Source organism: Pongo pygmaeus, chromosome X (genome assembly GCF_028885625.2).
Source record: "Pongo pygmaeus isolate AG05252 chromosome X, NHGRI_mPonPyg2-v2.0_pri, whole genome shotgun sequence".
Classification (NCBI taxonomy): Eukaryota; Metazoa; Chordata; class Mammalia; order Primates; family Hominidae; genus Pongo; species Pongo pygmaeus.
Genome location: NC_072396.2, coordinates 19,157,023 through 19,178,766, shown reverse-complemented (window position 1 = coordinate 19,178,766; position 21,744 = coordinate 19,157,023). Strand labels below are relative to the sequence as shown.

Below are 21,744 nucleotides of genomic sequence, written 5' to 3'. Positions count from 1 at the left end.
GTTTCACCATGTTGGCCAGGCTGGTCTTGAACTCCTGACCTCAGGTGATCTGCCTACCTCGGCCTCCCAAAGTGCTGGGATTATAGGCATGAGCCACCATGCCCGGCCACTTTTGTACATTTTTTAATGGATCCATGTGGTGTATCTGCTTCAGCATTGGACTTCTCACTCAGCATCATGAGATGCGTCCATCCTGTGGCATGTAGTTCTAGACTGTCTATTTGCATTGCAGTATAGTGTTCTATTGTGTAAATATACCCCGATGTAGCCACTCTGCTTTTGATGGACATATGAGCATTTCCAGTTTGGGGGTATTACAAATACTGCCGCTATGGATCATCTAGCACATGTTTTTGGTTTTGGAGTATATATGCATGCATATCTGGTGGGTAGCTACTTAGGAGTGGAATTGCTGGGTCATAGGGCACATATATGTTCAGCCTTTGTATAAATTGCCAAATAGTTTTCCAAAGAGGTTAGACCACCTTGCACCCCCACCAGCAACATATGACACAGTTCAGGTTGCTCCACAGCCTTGTCAACACTAGGTTGGGTCCACTTTGAGCTAGCAGGAGACATCTACGGGAAGATATCCTGTAGGCCATTCAGTGCTTACTGGATATCTGAACCTTGGATTTAGCAATATTTACGGGGTGGGTGGAGGAAGCAGAGCTCTCAAAGGAGACTGAGAAGGTGTATCCAGAGTGGTGGAAGCTAAAGGAAGATGGGACTGACAGCACCCAACATTGCGGTGTGAAGATGGAAGGTCAGTGTTGAGAAGAGTCCATTGGATTTGAAAATAAGAAGTTGGCTGGGTGCGGCGGCTCACGACTGTAATCCCAGCACTTCAGGAGGCCGAGGCCAGAGGATTGCTTGAGCCCAGGAGCTCAAGACCAGCCTGGGCAGCATGGTGAGACCTCCATCTCTATAAAAATATGTTTAAAAATATTGGGTGTGGTGGCACGGACTTGTAGTCCCAGCTACCATGGGGTGCTGAGGTGAGAGGATGGCTTGAGCCCAGAAGTTCAAGGCTGCAGTGAGCTATGATTGCCACTGCACTCCAGCCTGGGTGACAGAGTAAGACCCTGTCTCAAAAAAAAAAAAAAAAAAAAAAAAAAAAGCCAGGCACGGTGGCTCACGCCTGTAATCCCAGCACTTTGGGAGGCCAAGGCAGGTGGATCACCTGAGGTCAAGAGTTCCAGACCAGCCTAACCAACATGGTGAAACCCCGTCTCTACTAAAAATACAAAATTAGCTGGGTGTGGTGGCGCGTGCCGGTAATCCCAGCTACTCAGGAAGCTGAGGCAGGAGAATCGCTTGAGCCCAGGAGGCAGAGGTTGTGGTGAGCTGAGATCGTGCCATTGCACTCCAGCCTGGGCAACAAGAGCGAAACTCTGTCTCAAAAAAAAAAAAAAAAAAAAAGTCATTGTTCTTGGAACCAACCCAAATGTCCATCAGTGATAGACTAGATTAAGAAAATGTGGCATATATACACCATGGAATACTATGCAGCTATTAAAAAGGATGAGGCCGGGCGCAGTGGCTCAGGCCTGTAATCCCAGCACTTTGGGAGGCCGAGGTGGGCGGATCGTGAGGTCAGGAGATGGAGACCATCCTGGCTAACACGGTGAAACCCCGTCTCAACTAAAAATACAAAAAATTAGCCAGGTGTGGTGGCGGGTGCCTGTAGTCCCAACTACTTAAGAGGCTGAGGCAGGAGAATGGCGTGAACCCGGGAGGCGGAGCTTGCAGTGAGCCGAGATCGCGCCACTGCACTCCAGCCTGGGCGACAGAGCGAGACTCCATCTCAAAAAAAAGAAAAAAGGAAGAGTTCATGTAGGGACATGGATGAAGTTAGAAACCATCATTCTGAGCGAACTATCGTAAGGACAGAAAACCAAACACCGCATGTTCTCACTCATAGGTGGGAACTGAACAATGAGAACACTTGGACACAGGGCGGGGAACATCACACACTGGGGCCTGTCGTGGGGTGGGGGGGGAGGGATAGCATTAGGAGATATACCTAATGCAAATGACGAGTTAACGGGTGCAGCACACCAACATGGCACATGTATACATATGTAACAAACCTGCACTTTGTGCACATGTACCCTAAAACTTAAAGTATAATAATAATTTTTTTAAAAAAGTCATTGTTAACTTCCTCAGCCAGCACAGAGTCTGACATTGAGGGACTGTCTTTGTCTGTTTGAGAAGCTATAATAAAATACCATAAACTAGGTGGCTTATAAACCACAGAAATTTATTTCTTACAATACTGGAGGCTGGGAAGTCCACGATCAAGGCGCCAGCACATTTGGCTCTGGTGAGAGCCTGCTTCCTGCTTCATCCCTGGCACCTTCTTGCTGTGCCCTCCCATGGCGGAAGGGGCAAGCTAGTGATACTGGAGGGGGGCAGCGCGTGGTCCCTGCCTCGGGCTCCACCCCCAGGCCTGTGCCCACGGACCTAGGTGAGGACAGGCACTCCTGCTTTCGTGCCCAAATGCTGCATTTCCCAAGACCACCCTGGCCCACCACGCCCCCATCCTGTGCCTATCAAAACTCCAAGACCCTAGCAGGCAGACACACAAGCGGCTGGATGTCGAGAGGAGCACATTGGCGGAAGAAGACACAAGTGGCTGGACGTGCAGAAGGCATTGAGAGGAGTGCGCCGGCGGAAGAGCACACGACAGACGCCGGCAGCCCCACGGCCATCGACCGGCGGAACGAGGTGAAGTTTGGCCGGGCTATCAGAGAAGAGTGGGGCCACCTAGCAAGCCCAACTCCAGGAGAAAAGCATCTTCCTTCTGGCTCCCCTATCTGCTGAGAGCTCCTTCCACTCAATAAAACCTTGCACTCATTCTGCAAGCCCACGTGTGATCTGATTCTTCCGATACCCCAAGGCAAGAACCCTGAGATACAGAAAGCTTTCTGTCCTTGTGAGAAGGCAGGGAGACGAGTCTAATGGAGCTGACTAACACAAGCCGCCTACAGACGGCAAACTAAAAGAGCACTCTGTAACACACGCCTGCTGGGGCCTCAGCTGTAAATATGCACCCCTAGACACTGCCGTGGGTTTGGAGCCCCACAGCCTACCCGTCTGTATGCACCCCTAGACACTGCCGTGGGTTTGGAGCCCCACAGCCTGCCCGTCTCTATGCTCCCCTAGAGGTGTGAGCAGCGGGGCACTGAAGAAGCGAGCCACACCTCCCTTGCATGCTCTGAGATGGGGACAAGGGGACCTTTCCTGTTTCACTAGCTCCGTGGAGTCTCTTTTACAGAGATACTAATCCCATGTATGAGGGCAAAGCCTAATCACCTCCCAAAGGCCCCACATCTTACTACTACCACATTGGTGATTGGGTTTCAACATATGAATTTTGGGGGGACACTAACATTCAGATCATAGCAGGGACTCTGGTGGCCTGCTACAAAGATGGCGCTCCCTAACCTTCATTGCTACTTGAGAAGGTCAATTCTGCCCATAGCGGGTGAGTAACCAGTGGAACAAGGGGCCCAGGAAAGACAGCAGTGTCGTGGCTGCAGGTGAGGGTGGCCCTGAATCTTCCTAGGCTAAGAGACATGTGCGCTTCACTCCCACTGCAGCCCCTGCATAGCCCATCGAAGTACTCACCATGGGCATGGTCCAGTGGCCTGTCTTCTCCTGGGTCCTCAAGCCCTTTGTGAGCAGAGAGTAAGGCTTCCATTTCAGAAGGCCCGGCCCTAGTATAGTGCCAGGCCTACAGTGGACACAAAAAAAGTGGTTGCAGAACAGGGAAATGTGTATTATTGAAATTACAGCTTTTATAATTGTGATGATAAAGGCTTTGTGTGGTTTCTAAAAGCTTTTTGTGAGCATCAGATTCACTTTTTAAATAGCAAAGTGGTTAAAGGAGGGACTTTTATTTCCATTTTTTACACTCAGGTTTTGTCTGAAATTTTTTTATCATCAGAAAAGAAAGAAGGGTATTTGTTTTGTTCAAAATGTCTGGGAAGGCCAGGTGTGGTGGCTCACACCTGTAATCCCAGCACTTTGGGAGGACAAGGCAGGTGGATCACCTAAGGTCAGGAGTTCAAAACCAGCCTGGGCAACATGGCAAAACCTGGTCTCTACTAAAAATACAAAAATTAGCCGGGCATGGTGGCTGTAATCCCAGCTACTCGGGAGGCTGAGGCAGGAGAATCGCTTGAACCCGGAAGGCAGAGGTTGCAGTGAGCCAGTCTCAAAAGAAAAAAAAAAAAAAAAAAGTCTGGGAAATGGAGTTTTGGTGGTGTAGGAGAGAAAAAGTAAGCGCTTTTCCTCACTTATCTCAAGGTTCATGGCTGAGACCCCTACGACAAAAGACAGATTAATGAGGGAAAACCATCCATACTTACTTAATAAGTTTTACATGGCACAGGAGCTTTCAGAGATGAAGACCCAACGAAACAGGAAGATCTGTGCATTTTTGTGGACAGTTGTGTGGAAATATGATTGGAGGATCAAAGGGTAGGATCTAATGGTAATAAATGAGAAAAGCATGACAAGGCCTGTTTGTTCAGATTCGTGTTGGTGCCCCTGTGTGATATTCCTTCCCTCCGGGTATAGGGCAGGACACTTGTCACATGAGGGTCTTCAGGGGAGAAGATTAGACTGACCTTCCTAGGTTTGATGGCCTGCTTCAGGGAAGAAGAGGTGAAAGGAATTCGATGGCCCATTTCAGGAGAGAAAGGGGCAAGGGCTGTTTTTGTTTCTATGGCCAGCTTCAGGAGGGAGGGGCAGAAGCAGGTCAGAGAGATCTTCCTGCTTCTGCAGTTTTCTCAGTTTCCTTGTGTGTCCAGGTGCCATATTTGGTGGTAGCGTTTCCTGCACCCCATCAGTGCTTTAAACCAGCAGTGTCCAATGCAACCTTCTGCGATGATAGAAACGTTCTGTATCTTCTTAGCCAGTACAGTAGCCACTAGTTTCATGTGGCTCTGAAGCACTTGAAATGTGGCTGGTTTGACTGAAGAATTGAACTTTTTATTTTTATAATTTTAATTAATTAAATTTATTTTAATTTTTGAGACGGAGTCTCACTCTGTTGCCCAGACTGGAGTGCAGTGGCGCAATCTCGGCTCACTGCAACCCGGGTTTCAAGCGATTCTCCTGCCTCAGCCTCCCAAGTGGCTGGGATTACAGGTGGCTGCCACAAAGCCCAGCTGATTTTTGTATTTTTAGTAGAGACAGGGTTTCACCATGCTGGCCAGGCTGGTCTCAAACTCCTGACCTCAAGTGATTGGCCTGTCTCAGCCTCCCAAAGTGCTAGGATTACAGACATGAGCTACCCCGCCCAGCCAATTTTAATTAATTTAAATTCCAATACCACATGGGACTAGTCATGACTACATTGGACAGTGAAGCTTTAGACAATCAGTTTCTGCTAATATATGCAAACTCTTTACCTGCTAAAGTGTGAATTCATTCTCTTTATTCATGCTTCTATAAAGAGAGCTTATATGTCAGTTTTATGTTAAATTTTGCACACTTTCAATTTTCCCACATTATGTATATGGTACTTATACTTTGATTATGGTTTGATATTTCCTGTACATTATAGACAAACCTATAAAATAATTTCTAAACAATGTCTTAATCCTAAATCATCTAATTGTGGCACAGTGAGGGAACTGGGAATCAACTCCTGAATAGCACATTGGGCATACACAAGCGATGATGATGATGATGATGATGATGATGATGATGAAGATTTAATAAAAGAAAAACCTTGGGCCGGGCATGGTGGCTCACGCCTGTAATCCCAGCACTTTGGGAGGCTGAGGCAGGAGGATACCTGAGGTCAGGAGTTCGAGACCAGCCTGGTCAACATAGCGAAACCCTGTCTCTACTAAAAATACAAAAAATTAGCTGGGCGTGGTGGTGTGCACCTGTAATCCCAGCTACTTGGGAGGCTGAGGCAGGAGAATTGCTTGAACCCAGGAGGCGGAGGTTGCAGGGAGCTGAGATCGCACCACTGCACTCCAGCCTGGGCAACAAGAGTGAAACTTCATCTCAAAAAAGAAAGAAAGAAAGAAAAAAAAAAACAAATAACTTCACACTGCTAGGGTTAAATGAAAGCAAAAGCAGGATACAACACTGTTTAGATAGTAAGTTCTCAAATATATTTAAAAATACACATAGAAAAATGACGGGAAATGACGGGAAATATTTATACTAAAATGTTAACAGTGTTGGCTTTGGTGGTAACAAATATAGGTGTTTTCCTTTCCCTGCCCTGTCCACTTTGCCACATTAATGTAGTTTCCAAAATTCTATAACGAACAAAAATATTATCTTTTTTTTTTTTTTTTTTTTGCTTTTGAGACAGAGTCTTGCTCTGTCCCCCAGGCTGGAGTGCAGTGGCACGATCTCGGCTCACTGCAACCTCCGCCTCCCAGGTTCAAGCGATTCTCCTGCCTCAGCCTCCTGAGTAGCTGGGATTACAGGCACGTGCCACCATGCCCAGCTAATTTTTGTATTTTTTGTAGAGACGGGGTTTTGTCATGGGGCCCAGGCTGGTCTCGAACTCCTGGCCTAAGTGTTAGGCCCGCCTCGGCCTCCCAAAGTGCTGGGATTACAGGTGTGAGCCGCTGCACCGGCCCTGTAATGATGATCTTGTTCTTTCTGTTTAATTTTACTGTCCCTAGCTTCTTAGCATCTGCGGATGTTTTTCCTGGCAGATATTTACTTACCATGACTTCTTCCAGAAGGGGTGTTGGTAGCTTTCATGTGACTATTTCTATTTCACTTTTCCATGTAACGAGTGATGCTGTTGGATTTCTCTTTCATTAATTAGATTTTTTTCTGTCTCATCCTTTTGCTTTAGCCACATTGGGATTATCGTCTACCGAGGTATGTAACAGTAAGAAGGCTGTAATGTACATGCATAGTGCTTTTGAAAATTTTCCTAGCCAAAAATAACATAGAGGACTATCACTTTGTTTTTAAATGTATTTTGAAATATATTTTGGCTGGGCATGGTGGCTCATGCCTGTAATCCCAACACTTTGGGAGGCCGAGGCAGGCAGATCACTTGAGGTCAGGAGTTCGAGACCAGCCTCGCCAACATGGTGAAACCCTGTCTCTACTTAAAAAATACAAAAATTAGCCAGGTGTGGTGGTGCATACCTGTAATCCTAGCTACTTGGGAGGTTGAGGCAAGAGAATCGCTTGAACCCAGGAGGCAGAGGCTGCAGTGAGCCGAGATCACACCACTGCACTCCAGCCTGGGCGACAAAACGAGACTCTGTCTCAAAAAAAAAAAAAAAAAAAAAAAAAAATGTATTTTTTTTGGTGATGGTGACAGTAGCACATTTGACCTAGGCAAGCTCCACGACTGGTGTTTGAATGAGAGAATGAAAGTAAAGCAGCTCTTCAATCAGATGGCACAATCTTGAATCTATCTCCACATAGGAACTTCCAGGGGATGTGAAGAGTCTAAACTTGGATTGGGGCTCCCCAAACTCCTGAAGATAACTATAATGGGGTGAACGGTACCCTCTAGATGGGTGTATCTGTGAGATTATTAGTTGGTCGCCCAGGGTGGCAGACATTTTACTTATTTAGAATGGAAGATGAGTGGTAGCTGTGTGTATTAAGGCTGGATTAATAGCTCAATTTGACCACTGTAGCAAAGCTACTATAGACGATGCATAAGGAATGAGTGTGATCACTCCGGGGGGCAACCACAGTTGCCTTTGACCGTGACTTTTCTGCCCTGCCTCTCTGGTTGGCTGCAGGATGAAGGCGAGGACCCCTGGTACCAAAAAGCGTGCAAGTGCGATTGCCAAGGAGGACCCAATACTCTGTGGTCTGCAGGTGCCACCTCCTTGGACTGTATTCCAGGTGAGTATCCCCTGTCCTTGGGATGGAACAGTCATTGGGAACACCCCATTTCTCTTCCTTTTTCCCACTCGGCTGAATTAACCCCCTGAACGCTACCCCCATCTTTAGAATGAAAGATGAGTGGTAGCTGTGTGTATTTATTACTATTTATTACTATTATTAAGCCTATGTTAATGCGGGTTTTCTCCAGTTGGCCTCTGAGCTTTGAATCTCACAATGGCCCCTGCTTCAACACATGGCATGATGTCAGTGTTCAGAAACAGCTCCCTAGATCTCCGTGTCTCCAAGCTGGGATAGTAGGATGGGATCTAACTTTCAGTGAAATCGATGAATGAGACTGATTGAAAATAAATTAATGGGAGGACAGGCACAGTGGCCCGCGCCTGTAATCCCAGCACTTTGGGAGACCAAGGTGGGCGGACTGCTTGAGCTCAGGAGTTTGAGACTCGCCTGGGCAACGTGGTGAAACCTTGTCTTTACTAAGAATACAAAAATTATCTGGGTGTGGTGGCTTGCACCTGTGGTCCCAGCTATTCAGGAGGCTGAGGTGGGAGGACTGCTTGAACCCGGGAGGTGGAGGTTGCAGCAAGCTGTGATCGTACCACTGCACTCCGGCCTGGGTGACAGAGCGAGAGGCTGTCTCAAAAAAAAAAAAAAAAAAGAAAAAAAAAAGGAAAAGAAAAGAAATTAATGCTAGGCAGCCTGGAATTTTGAAAAGAGCACAGGCTCTAGAGCCAGGAAGATGAGGGCTGGAATCCTGGCTGTGTCACATCTGAACTCTGGGACTGCCACTTTTTTCCTTGTCTGTCCAATGGAGGTGATGATAGCACCATGCCTGCATACTGCTCGCTCACCAAACAGCCATGTGCTCCCTCCCATTGCCCAGCCCTCTTGTAATTAATCAGGTGGTACCATCCAAACAGCTCCAGCCAAGGTGAGCAGGCCACTTTGAAAATGGCACTGAAGGGCTGGCATTCAACTCTCCGGCTCTCCCTTTCCTGCTGTGAAGCTACCTGTTGAGATAGTGGCTTTTTCTGCAACCTGGTCTCAGGCTGATCACGTGGAGCAGAACCCCCTGCCTACCCACGGTAGACCAGTTGCCTGAGTGAAAAATAAACCTGTGTTTTGTGGAGCCTCTGAAATTTCCAGGCCAATTTGTTCTGCAGCTGATGTAGCCTGTGTCTGAGACAGAGGCCAGCAAACTTTGTAAAGGAGGATAGAGGAAATATCTGTGGCTTTGTGGACCAAATAATCTGTCACAACTAGTCCGTTCCGCTCTTGTCTTGGAAAGCAGCCATAAACAATATGTAAATGCTCAAGCATGGCTGGGTTCCAATAAAACTTTATTTACAAAACAAGCAGAGGGCCAGATGTGGCCCATGGGTCATAGTTTGTTGACCTCTGCTCTACAGGGTTGTCAACAAGGAATAAATAAGATGAGGCATTAAAGCAGCCTGTGGGGTACTAGCACACTGTTGAATAAAGGTTGGTTTCTTTTCTACCAGCCTCCTAAGAGCTCACACTCTGAGGAGGGAGGGAGCAGATCCAATTTTCAGAGGCTTGGGCAGTCCCTGCAAATATTTGCAATGCTTAAATCCTTTCCATGCTCAGAGCTTGTTTTGCATGAAACCGGCCTTGCTGCCTCTCCAGGATTATGATGGTATTGTACCACTTCATTTACTTTACACAATTGCCTAATAATAGCTTCACAAGAGACAGGTTTGTGTGTCTGTGTGTGAGGCTCTTTTCATTATTTCATTAAATTTGCATTAAAAAAGCAAATTGCAATGTGTGTGTGGGAGGGTAGGGTACAATGGTTTCTACTGCGTGATTTTCCTATTTTCTGAAGGGGAAGTCATTTCTGAACTAAGTTTGTTTTCCAAGGGAACTGTGGGGTCCCAATCGTGAGGAAACCGGTGGGCTTTTCCTATCGGACATCCCCTCAGGCTCCATGGCATGAGCTCATGCAGCCATTAAATGTTGGTATGATTGGCTCAGTCAATACTGACGCACCCTCATTAATAATCCATTTATAACTCAATTCACCCATCTTTCAACATGTGCCTATGATGTGTCAGGCACTGACAAGGAGACAGAAATGAAGGCATTGTCTCCACCTTAGAGAAATTTACCATTTAGTGGTAACGAATGTTCTTTTCACTAGAGACATGAGACCTCCTGGAATTCCATTCCAAGTAAGTTCTGTCTAAGAAGAAATTGGAAAGACATTGTTTATGTGGATTGGCTTCATCGACCCAATCTAGTTTGATACTTCAAGAAAGGGCCATGTGCAGTCTGGGCAACATGACCAAACCGCATCTCTAGATGGGGGCGCACGGTGGCATGTGCCTGTAGTCCCAGCTACTCGGGAGGCCAAGGTGGGAAGATCGCTTGAGTCCTGGAGGTTGAGGCTGCAGTGAGCCATAATCATATCACTGCACTCCAGCCTGGGCAACAGACAGAGACCCTGTCCCCACCTCCCCCCGCCAAAAAAAAAAAAAGAGAGAAGAGTCACGTGTTTGAGGGATGTGATATTGACCCTGGTCCCCAAAGCTGTCTCCCCTACACAGCTGTCATGAGCTTGAAGTTCTAAAATTAGAAATTCTTTTAGCTTAAGTGTTCTCCTCTCTCCACTGTTTTTTGGGTTTTGTTCTTTTTTATTTTTTTTTTTGAGACGGAATCTTGCTCTGTCTCCCAGGCTGGAGTACAGTAGCGTGATCTTGGCTCACTGCAACCCCTACCTCCCGGGTTCAAACAATTCTCCTGCCTCAGCCTCCCGAGTAGCTGGGACTACAGGCGCACGCCGCCACGCCTGGCTAATTTTTTGTATTTTAGGAGAGACGGGGTTTCACCATGTTGCCCAGGCTGGTCTCGAACTCCTGAGCTCAGGCAATGCACCCGCTCGGCCTCCCAAAGTGCTGGGATTACAGGCGTGAGCCACTGCACCTGGCCCTGGTTTTTGTTCTTAACAACGCAGATATTTTCAGAAAGGAAAACTCAACCTCAGCGTTAATGGTTGATTCATTGGTGTTAATTGGTTCTTCCATGAGAGAGATGATTCAGGGCATTGGGACCAGCCACAGGCTTGCAGAAGTCACTTGCCCATCAGTGCTGCAGATTCTCATGGTATGTCAGGAGCACAGCTTGGTTTACCTGGGCCCTGTGAATCAGGGCTTCCCTCATAGCCTGTCTCACGAAGAAAGAGAACCCTGGAAAGCACAGAAGGACAGCAGGGTCACTCAGAGCTGCCAGGAGGCGCTAGCAGGTGCACTCTGGCTAATGCCCGGGCCCTCCCTCGGAGCAGAAGGCCACATGCATTCTGGCCTCCTAATCTTCACTTTAATGCTATTAAAAATACCAAAAGCTCTGTCTTTTCCACCGTTGAGCCAAGATTACCGCGGCACTCTGAGAGCAAAAAACAGGGTAGGGAAATTATCAAAAGTATAAGAAATCCACTGGTTTGCTAACAGTTCATTTTGATTCTAGATTTTCTATTCTATATGATGCTTGAGCTTATAATCCATTCTTCCAGAAATATTATTCTACATATTTTCTTCTGTACTCTACTATATTGTCACATATATTCAAGTCTAATATCTATGCATAACACTATTCACATCTGTCTGGAATCTTGTGTTAAGAAAGTCCCTGAATTCTGTGTTTCTTTAGATCTGCATTCTTTATAAGCCTGCCTTATAAACTCAGAAAGTAGCCACTAAAGTAAAAAGGCTAGAATATGAAATATACACAGCCTTGGGCTGGCAACATATTGCAAATATGCCTTTATCTATCTCATGATCACATCATGGCTCAGAAGAGCCATTTGAGCCACAGAAGATGTAGGCTTTTCCCTAAGGGTGAAATGAGTATAGAAACAGGTCTAATAGCTGCAACAACAAAGTGACACTGGGTGGAAAACTCGGGAAGGTCATATTCTGTGTGTGTCTGATAAGGATCCCCTTAGTTTTTTTTTTTGAAATGGAGTCTGGCTCTGTTGCCCAAGGTGGAGTGCAGTGGCGCGATCTCAGCTCACTGCAACCTCTGCCTCCTGGGTTCAAGAGATTCTCCTGTCTCAGCCTCCCAAGTAGCTGGGATTACAGGTGCCCATCACTGCATTTGGCTAATTTTTGTATTTTTAGTAGAGATGGGGTTTCACCGTGTTGGCCAGGCTGGTCTCGAACTCCTGACCTCAAGTGATCCTCCCGCCTCGGCCTCCCAAAGTGCTGGGATTACAGGCGTGAGCCACTGCACCCAGCCTAGGATCCCCTTAATTCTTTCACAACACTATTTATGTTGCCTTCTAGCATCTGCTCAATTTATGGTTTTTTTTGATTAGGCCAGACGTCACAGTCAGCGTCTACTTCTTCCCTGAGGCCTCTGCTGCCTGTTTCGAAATGCCATTTCCTATGCTTGTCCCCAGTGGTCACCCAAGATGGGGCGATGGTGTGTGTTCATTCATCTCTCCATCCATCTGTCCAGTCAATACCTAGAGAGTGCCCAGCACCTGCAGGCATTCTGCTCAGCTAGGGGGAGAATGGGGAGGGAGGCAGGCAAGGGGAGATGGCAGTGAAGTATGCCTGAGGAGGAGGGGTACGTGACAGGTGTGGAGGGTGCTGGGGAGGTAGCACCTGGGGCACCTCAGCCAGCTCAGGGCGGGCAGAGATCTGAAGGCTGAGGCATGGGGGGCCAGGCGGAGGGGTGTGGACGGGAGGGGATGGCCTCAGGGAAGGGCTGCAGGCCACATGTGGACCTGAAAAGAGCTCAACCAGGCCCACAGAAGGAAGAGGAAAGGGGAAGAAGAAGTCAGGAAAAATCACAATAAGAGAACTGGAGTGTGCTCTTCTTCAGGGCACACATAGTGTGGGAAATGTCACATTTTCTATTTTTCCATGTTAGAAGAAATCCAGCCGAGTGCCCCCTTGTAATGGCCTGTGAGGAGTCTGCAGACAGGATTTTTGAAGGTCTTTTCTCCCCATTTAGACTACATGAACCCCCCACGAGCTTGCGAGGGCAGGCTGGCCACAGCCCCATTGGAAGGCAGACGTCTCATGGGTGGCTCCTCTCCCTCTGAGCCATACTCAGTCCAAGGGACCTTCCCAAGTTTTCTGAGCATGCCCAGAGCTTAGGGCTCCCAAGCCCATCCCAGTCCAGCCCCTCAGGGGAATCAGGTCCCTCTCCGCTGCACTCAGGCCCTCACCACATCCCTGCTACTTTAGCTGGGGCTGTGACCTCCTTCTCTTGGTCAATGCGCTAGTTCCTGGTGAGGCCTAGATCTTCCAGGTCCATAAGCTTAAGGGATGCTGTCGACAAGTTTCTCTCTCACATCCCTCTCTGTCTCTCTGTCTCTCTCTCTCTCTCACACACACACACACACACACACACACACACACTTGCTCCTGCCTGGGGCAAGGACAGCCGAAACCATTCATCAGTCACATGAAGCTGGCCTCATTCTCTGGAGGGTGTGGCATGGGGTGCGGTGGTCGGGGGACGGGGAGGGTAATGGGGACAGAACAGAGTAGGATAGAGGGGCAATGGATTTCCTCCCTATTGAGTCTTTGTCAGAAAAACATGCAAAATTCAAGAAGGTTATCAATGTAGTCTCAGAAATTCACCTCCACCAATGTCATGCACCTGCTGCTTTTTGGCAAGATGCTGTGCTCTACGAACTCTACAATCTCCAAATAGTTTCACTCAATCTTACAGCAATTTTATGAAGACAGGTAGTACATCATGCCCCATTTCACAAATGAGGAGACTGAGACCCAGAGAGGTTAAGCAACTGGCCTGCGCTCACGCTGAGAGGGTGGGCCCCTACCCCAGGTGTCATTGGCTGGACGCAGGCCTGCTTGACCTTGACTGCCCATTACAATCACCTGCAGCTTTGTCCCCATGCCCAGGCCAATGATGTCAGAATCCCTGGGGGTGTGGCCTGAACATCTGCATTTCTACAGCTCCTCGGGCAATTCGGAGGTGCAGCCCAGGCTGAGCCCCACCGGTCTAGAGTCTCTGCTTACCGGATTGCTGGGTCGGGCAGCTGAAAGCATCAGTGCCTCGGACCTGGAGTGTCGGGAACACGGAAGTGCCTCGGACCTGGAGTACTGGATAGGGAGCAGGACTGGAGGTTGGACGATGAAGGGCTCGGTGTGGGACACATGGAGTGTGAGGCTTCTTTGGGTCACCACAGCGGAAGCACTCTCCTGGAAAATATTCAGAGGGCAGTGGAATGAAGCTTGGGGCCCGGGAGTCAGGCATCGGCTCCCAGACACCAGCTGAAGCCAAGGTGACAGTGAGAGCGTCACCGTCCCTGGGGAGTAAGTACAGCATCCATGTCTGGACACACGGGTCTTTAGATCGCAGAGTGAGCCACACATTCTCTGCTGCCTGGACAGGCCCTCCCAGGCTGTCAAGGCCATTGGCCCTGGCCAGGTACCCCTGCAGGACTACAGACTGCTCTGGAGTGTTAGATGAGCTATTTGGGAAGAAATGGCAAAAGAGACGTGAAGGGGAAACAGATGAAGAAGAGCAAAGTGCCAAGAATAAGGCGACTGGGAGAGGTGGCGCTGGCTTTTTCCCTTCCCCTCTGCCTACTCTCTCAGAGCTAGTGGCCCTGAGTGGGGGGGGGACGGGGGGACGGGGGGAGGCGGGAAAAAAAAGGAGGTTCAGTCATCAAATGCTCAAAGTGGAGGGGCCTCAGAGACACCCAAGGTTAGAATTTTGCCCATGAAAAATCCCTGCCACCTGGCCTTGTGCCCCTCCTCCTGATCGCTCGGGCTTGTCTTCCCAGCTGGAGGGGTGAGCTGGAGGGGTGTCGCGGGGGTGGAGGAGCCCTCGAGTCCACAGGCACTCAGTCCTCGGGATCTCCAGCCCACAGAATGTCTTCCCTGGCAGGCCAAGGTTTTCAAAGTGCGCTTTCAAAAGTGAGCTTGTTAAAGATGCAGTTGCTCTGGGGTGGAGTCCTGGAAACTGCATTCTTGAGTACTCAGTAAACTACAAATTCTGTGCCGTCACCCTCAGCCCCACAGAGCTGCACATACTAGTGAGATCAGGCCTATTCCTTTGGTGCATTGGGGCAGAAAGGAAGTTAAGCCTCCCTGGCCAGAGGTCTGAAGCTGGCCTGTTTTTAGCCTCTGGGGACAGGGCATGGCCGTCTCTGCAAGCATGTTTCATTCAACTTTACTGGCTTTTGAAAAATTCTCCAGAGGGACTTCAGCCCTCGTTTTACTGTTACAGGTAATGGTGCCTCAGTAAATATGTTCAGCCCTTCAACCTGAACTCAAATTTACAGATGGAGAAAATACTATGATTTGCCTTAATTGCAGTTTATCATTCATCATCAGAAAACTAGGAGAATGAGGTGGGAGGATCGCTCGAGCCCAGGAGTTAGAGTTGCAGAGAGCTATGACTGCGCCACAGCACTCCAGCCTGTGCGACACAGCGAGACCAGGTCTCTAACAAAAAAAGGAAAATACATTTGCCATTTGTTTTCTGTAGAAATTCCGTTAGGAACTGGGTTTGGTTATAAGTACAAGACCTCCTAAATACTGGCTTATTGATTTAGGAGTTTTAACTCACATGGTAAAAAAAAAATTAGGGGTAGGGAGTTATAATACTTAAGGTTATCAAGGCTGAGGTCTCTGCAGTTTTTGTTTTTTTGTTTTTTTTTTTGTTTTTGAGACAGGGTCTATCACCCAGGCTGGAATGCAGTGGTGTGATCATGGCTCACTGCAGCCACAGACTCCTACACTCAAGCAATCCTCCTCCCTCAGCCTCCCCGGTAGCTGGGACTACAGACGTCAGCCACGAGATGGGGTCTCCCTATGTTGGCCCAGGCTGGTCTTGAACTCCTGGGCTCAAGTGATCCTCCCAAAGCACTGGGATTACAGGCGTGAGCCACTGCACTCGGCCTCTGCAGTTCTCTTGGCCTTACCCACATGGTGCAAGATGGTTACTGTCACACCAACTATCAGATGTGATCCAGACAACAGGAAGAAAGAAGGGGCAAACAAAACCTGACCAGAAATCCCAGCAGGCAGTCTTTATATCTCACTGGTCAGAAGTTATGTCATGTGGGCACTTCTAACTGCAAAGGAGGCTGGGAAAGGCCCTTTATTCAGCTGGCTACATTGCTGCTTCCAATAAAAGGAGAGCTCTTTAGTCAAAAAGAAGGGGAGGCTGGGGGTGATGGCTCACACCTGTAATCCCCAGTGCCTTGGGAGGCCGAGGCAGGTGGATCCCTTGAGCCCAGGAGTTCGAGACCAGCCTGGGGAACATGGCAAAATCCTGTCTCTACAAAAAATATAAAAATTAGCTGGGTGTGGTGGTGTGCACCTGTGGTCCCAGCTACTCAGAAGGCTGAGGTGGCAGGATCGCTTGAGCCCAGGAGGCAGAGGTTGCAGTGGGCTGACACAGCAACACTGCACTCCAGCCTAGGACAGGGCGAGACCCTGTCTCAAAAGAAAAAAAAAAAAAGAAGAAGAAGAAGGGGAGAATGAATGAATACTGGGTTGAAAATTGGCAGCCTCTGACCAGGTAACTCAACACTGTGCCTGCCACTGCAGGCACCACCTCGGCTCACTGAAACCTCCGCCTCCTGGGTTCAAGCGATTCTCCTGCCTCAGCCTTCCGAGTAGCTGGGATTACAGGCATGAGCCACCGCGCCCAGCCTCAATACTGTTTTTACTGTGAGGGGACATACAGACGAGAGGAAGTGGGAGACAATTAACACAGAAGAACCACCTTTGGGTACTACCTCTGGGAAAAAGCAGTTCCTTTTAGCTGTTTCTCACTCAACAGTCCCCCAAGCACATTTCACCCATTTTTTTTTTTCATTAGACTGGTGAGAAAACTGCAATTTACAAGTAAGAAGTCATTCTCTATATCGCAATATGTAATCACCCTTCTTGCCTCTCACTGTGGTTTTGTCCCTATAATTGGCATGATCTGCTGCCCAAGGACAACGAGAGACCTGACGTCATCAGGCAGGATGGCTAAATCTGTGTTAATGGGGGAAATAAAGATGTATGGCATTTAAATATGGTATTTCACTGTGCACCTCTTGGTTTTTAGATCTCTAAGTTGGTGGAGGAGGTGAAGTATTTCTCAAAATTCCACACACCCCTTGTGAAGTTGCCATAGAGCCACTTCCCTCTGCTTTTACAAAGGCTGTGAGTCTCTATGGCAATTCCTTTACTTCATCCTTCATTCCTTTCTTGCATGAGTAGTGAACCGTTGAAGACCCAGCTGTACCCATTTGTGAACCACAGAGCCAGGTAAAGCCTTCTCCATCTCCGAAGCGCAAAGCAGATGGGTTTGTTTTGTTATTTCAGTCACCTGGTGCTTGTTGAGTATTGAGATATGTGTGAATGTGAATTCTTTTTCCTTTCCCAGAATGCCCATATCACAAGCCCCTGGGTTTCGAGTCAGGGGAGGTCACACCGGACCAGATCACCTGCTCTAACCCGGAGCAGTATGTGGGCTGGTATTCCTCGTGGACTGCAAACAAGGCCCGACTCAACAGTCAAGGCTTTGGGTAAGCAGGGCCCGGGGATTTTTTTTCATGTGCTTTTAAAAAAAATAGGCCTCTCTACCAGCGTGGCCAACACAGTGAAACCCCGTCTCTACTAAAAATACAAAAAATTAACTGGCGTGGTGGCACGTGCCTGTAATCCCAGCTACTCAGGAGGCTGAGGCAGGAGAATTGCTTGAACCTGGGAAGCGGAGGTTACAGTGAGCCGAGATCACACCACTGCACTACAGCCTGGGCGACAGAGTGAGACCCTGTCTCAAAAAAGAAAAAAAATATAGGCCTCTCTAATAAACAAATGACACAGAATGTACTTATGAGTGCTGGGGGAGAGATGAAGGAAGAAAGACCTCATCCATGCAGCCAGGGAAGGCTTTCTAAGGAAAACATATTTGACCTGTGACTTGAAGTTGGCCAGGTGAGGGAGCGGAAGAGGCGTGGGGTACAGCAGGTGTAAAAGCCCTGAGTTGGGATGATACCTCCAGGGTGTGGATGGGGAATATAAGCAGGGCAGCAAGCCTGAAGCACAGGTGAGACAAGGTGGAGAGGCAAGCAGAGGTCAGATGGTGCAGGACCTTAGAAGCCACGTTAACGACTGTGGTCCGTACTGTAGGGATAATGGGAGGACCCTGAGTGCGTATTAGTTAGCATACAGGTTAGTGCTGTTGTAACAAAGAGCACCAAAGTACAGTGACTTAACATAGAAGTGTGTTTCTTGCTCACTTAAAAGTTCCATTCATCAGCCAGGCACAGTGGCTCACGCCTGTAATCCTAGCACTTTGGGAGGCCGAGGTGGGCAGATTACCTGAGGTCAGGAGTTCAAGACCAGCTTAGCCAATGTGGTGAAACCCCATCTCTACTAAAAATACAAAAATTAGCCAGGCATGGTGGCAGGTGGCTATAATCCCAGCTACCTGGGAGGCTGAGGCAGGAGAATCGCTTGAACCTGGGAGGCAGAGGTTGCAGTGAGCCGAGATTGTGTGCCACTGCACACCAGCCTGGGTGACAGAGCAAGACTCTGTCTCAGAAAGAAACAAAAAAGTTTCATTCAGTAGTCTAGGGTCGTTATGGCAGCTTGATGGCATGAGGGGCCCAGACTCTACCTTGTTGTTCTGTCATCCTTAACATGAAGCGTCTATGTTGGGGTCCAGAATGGTGTCTCTGTCTTCTGCCATCACATCCACATTCTAGTTAGCGGGGAGAAACAAAAGAGCAGCAGAGTGCACACGATTTGCCTTTAAGAACACAAACATATTCTATTGGCCACTTCTGCCCACATCCCATTGACCAGAGTTTGGTTAGGGGGCCCCACCTAGTTGCAAGGGAGACTAGGAAATGCCATCTTAGCCAGATGGCCATTTGCCCAGATGAAACTCAGGGGTTCTATTACCAAATGAGGATGGGAAGGGAGTATCGGGTGATAATTAGCAGACTCTGCCGGATAAAGATTTTAAGTCGAAGAGTATCGCAAGCACATTTGTGTTTTAAGAAAAGTTCTCTGGTTCCTGTGGGGCCAGAACAATCCAGGGAGAGTAGTTGAGGTGTGGCAAGAAATGGGGGGACACAGGCTAGAGTGGTGGCGGTGGAGACCGACAGAAGTAGAGGAATTTGAGGCACTTGGAGATGGAGCCAATAGATAAGGATTGGGCACTGGAGGTGGAGAGGAGGGGCCCAGGATGGTTCTCAGGTGGCCGGCATGGACGCATGCGAGGATGGGGTTAACTCAGAGACGTGGGGTCTGAAAGCGGGGTGGGGTGGGGGCGCTTAGGGGCTCACATTGGGATGTGTTTCATCTGAGATGCTGACAGGCACACAGAAGTCCTCTAGCTGGCAACTGAACTCTCTGGATTTGGGATTTAGAAAAGGTCTGGGATAGAAGTGAAAAGTCAGGAGCCACCTAAGGAATAAGTCTGGAAAAGGAAGAGAAGGTGGCCCAGGGCTTAAGTCCTACAAAGCTAATTAAAATACACACTAAAAGGAAAAAAGGAGGCGGCAGGGGGAGCTACTATAGGTTTCCACGATTTATGAGGAATGTAGCTAAAAAAACAACTTAGTTGCTTCAACGGTTATCTGGCTTGACACTTACTTGTCAAAGCCCTTCTAGATCCACATGGCTCAGTGCTCTGCACGAGGCAGGAATGTCACCATCCAAGGGAAACATAAATAGGTGTGAAGAGAGTGAAATGCACAGAAAAATTCACCCTGTGAGTCTCAAGCAGAGGGCAGGGGCTGGTGGTCTAACAGCCATGCACCTGCGTGTTTTGCAGACAGACATGTTCAACCACTCCCAAAGGCAATTTCAGCCACACTCTGAGGCATTTCTTTGACAAATTAGTCGAATCTGGAAATGTTTTCTTGGGAGGTGGAGATGCAGGGAGAGGGAGAATGAGATGCAAGTTAAGTATAGCAGAAGCTGGCCATTCCCAGGAGACAAGGCTCAGACTGCAGCCCAGACTGCCCGAGCTTGGCAGGGGGCTCTTTGGATGCTGGCATCCCCTCGAGAGCCAGCACCTGCCGGCTTTTTGCAGACATACACAGGGGGAGTCTCCCGGTGACTCGGTATGTTCTTGGCAGGTGCGCCTGGCTCTCCAAGTTCCAGGACAGTAGCCAGTGGTTACAGATAGACCTGAAGGAGATCAAAGTGATTTCAGGGATCCTCACCCAGGGGCGCTGTGACATCGATGAGTGGATGACCAAGTACAGCGTGCAGTACAGGACCGATGAGCGCCTGAACTGGATTTACTATAAGGACCAGACTGGAAACAACCGGGTAAGTTGGGCTTATCCCAAACCAACTTCAGCTCACACCCTCTGGGACTTCCCCTCCTGTCCCTGCGCTCCTGTCACTGCCCTCTGTCAGAGCACCAACTCCACAGCACAGTGGATCATCTGCGCTTTCCCCCACAATGTGCTGTGCTCTCTTTCCTGGGCTTGCTTTGGTGCCCAGCACAGTTTGTTTGCAAATGAATGCTACTCTTAAGTGCAAAAAAAAATTTGTCTGAGTTTCCATATCAGTATGCAGTTGCCTGAATTCTTAAGACTGACCATTTGCACTATTTCAACTCACTGGATCATTGAATGCACTTTGCTTCACAGGTATGGTCTGATGTTATTGATGTGGGTAGAGAATCATCCATTTATATAGATGTGGCCTCTCCTATTGTTTGAGACTGACAGAGGGGAGTCTTTTGAGAACCTAGCAAGTTACCCATTAGCTAAATGGTTAAAAGGACTTCACCAGCACAAACACAGAGGAACTAAAACCTTTGGGCAACTCTACATCCTATTAATCTTTGTGGATTGAGACCGAAGTCTTCTTCACCATTGACTAAACGCAGTAGACTTCTGACTATATATATATATATATATATATATTTGCTATGAATAAAAATGAATTAAAAACTCACTAGCTCTTTGGAAATGTTAAACATCCTTTTGCCTAAGAGTAAGGAGTTCCCCAGGCTAATTTCAACATTTAATCAGGTTAAGTAGACATGTACAGCTGAGATTCAGAAGACTTTGTAAGTCTCTGATAACAATTTGTACAGCCAAGATGTTCACGGGTTGTTTCAAGGAGTTTGAACACAAGAGGAAAAACCATCTTGATACTTGGACATTTAATTTCATTTTTATTCTTCTTAGCTGGCTTCTCCAAAAGACATGAGAAGTTTTTCAAGCCCTGTGCTTCTGAAGGCCTTGAAGGTTCTTTGCAAAGAGGCACTTCACCCCTGCACTTGTGCAATCTGGTGGAGCCTGTTCCACCCTCCCCTCTCTTCACCTGGCTCCTGACTTGAATAGGCTCAAAGACAAACTGCAATAGAGAGGGCGGTGTGGGGCGGTGCCACTGCAGAGAAAGGCAAGAACATGGCAGACCAGGCCCTTCCCGTTTTGTGGATGGATGGGGCCAAATGCAACAGCCAGATATTTTCAGGAGATAATCCCAGAAGGAAAGGAAATGTCCTAGTGGCATCAGGCAGAGCACCATGACTTTGGTTAAGAGGGCAAAGAATGATTTCTTTGGAAATAGCATCAAACACCCACAGCATGTTTTTATGTTACATCCTTAAAAACACTAAGCAAACCCCCTTTCTCTTTACTCTAGCGCCACCCTTCCCTTTCCAGAATCTTCCTTTGAGTTTTTATGTCTTTTTGTTTTGTTTTGAGATGGAGCCTCACTCTGTTGCCCAGGCTGGAGTGCAATGGTGTGATCTCAGCTCACTGTAACCTCCGCCTCCTGGGTTCAAGTAATTCTCCTGCCTCAGCCTCCAGAGTAGCTGGGATTACAGGCACCTGCCACTGCGCCTGGCTAATTTTTTTGTATTTTTAGTAGAGATGGGGTTTCACTGTGTGTT

At 48.1% G+C, this 21,744-nt stretch overlaps 2 protein-coding genes across 5 annotated transcripts in view; one reads left to right on the top strand and one right to left on the bottom strand.

The window, feature by feature from the left end:
• RS1 (retinoschisin 1) overlaps positions 1-21,744 on the top strand; it is a 34,275-nt gene that overhangs the window by 7,627 nt on the left and 4,904 nt on the right. Inside the window, exons 2-5 of the mRNA XM_054471953.1 lie at positions 6,848-6,873; positions 7,761-7,866; positions 17,257-17,398; positions 19,967-20,162. Coding sequence (XP_054327928.1) covers positions 6,848-6,873; positions 7,761-7,866; positions 17,257-17,398; positions 19,967-20,162 — 470 coding nt within the window. The remainder of the gene's footprint in view (positions 1-6,847; positions 6,874-7,760; positions 7,867-17,256; positions 17,399-19,966; positions 20,163-21,744) is intronic.
• The window catches only part of CDKL5 (cyclin dependent kinase like 5), a 227,464-nt gene continuing 216,591 nt past the window's right edge, over positions 10,872-21,744 (bottom strand). For 2 of the 4 annotated variants that reach the window (XM_054471949.1, XM_054471952.1), the window contains exons 19-21: positions 18,496-18,579; positions 13,884-14,066; positions 10,872-11,075 (exon numbers count right to left, since the gene is read on the bottom strand). In XM_054471949.1, the coding sequence (XP_054327924.1) occupies positions 10,972-11,075; positions 13,884-14,066; positions 18,496-18,579 (371 nt within the window). In that variant the 3' untranslated portion in view covers positions 10,872-10,971. The remainder of the gene's footprint in view (positions 11,076-13,883; positions 14,067-18,495; positions 18,580-21,744) is intronic. The other 2 variants (XM_054471950.2, XM_054471951.1) reach the window with 1 other exon arrangement.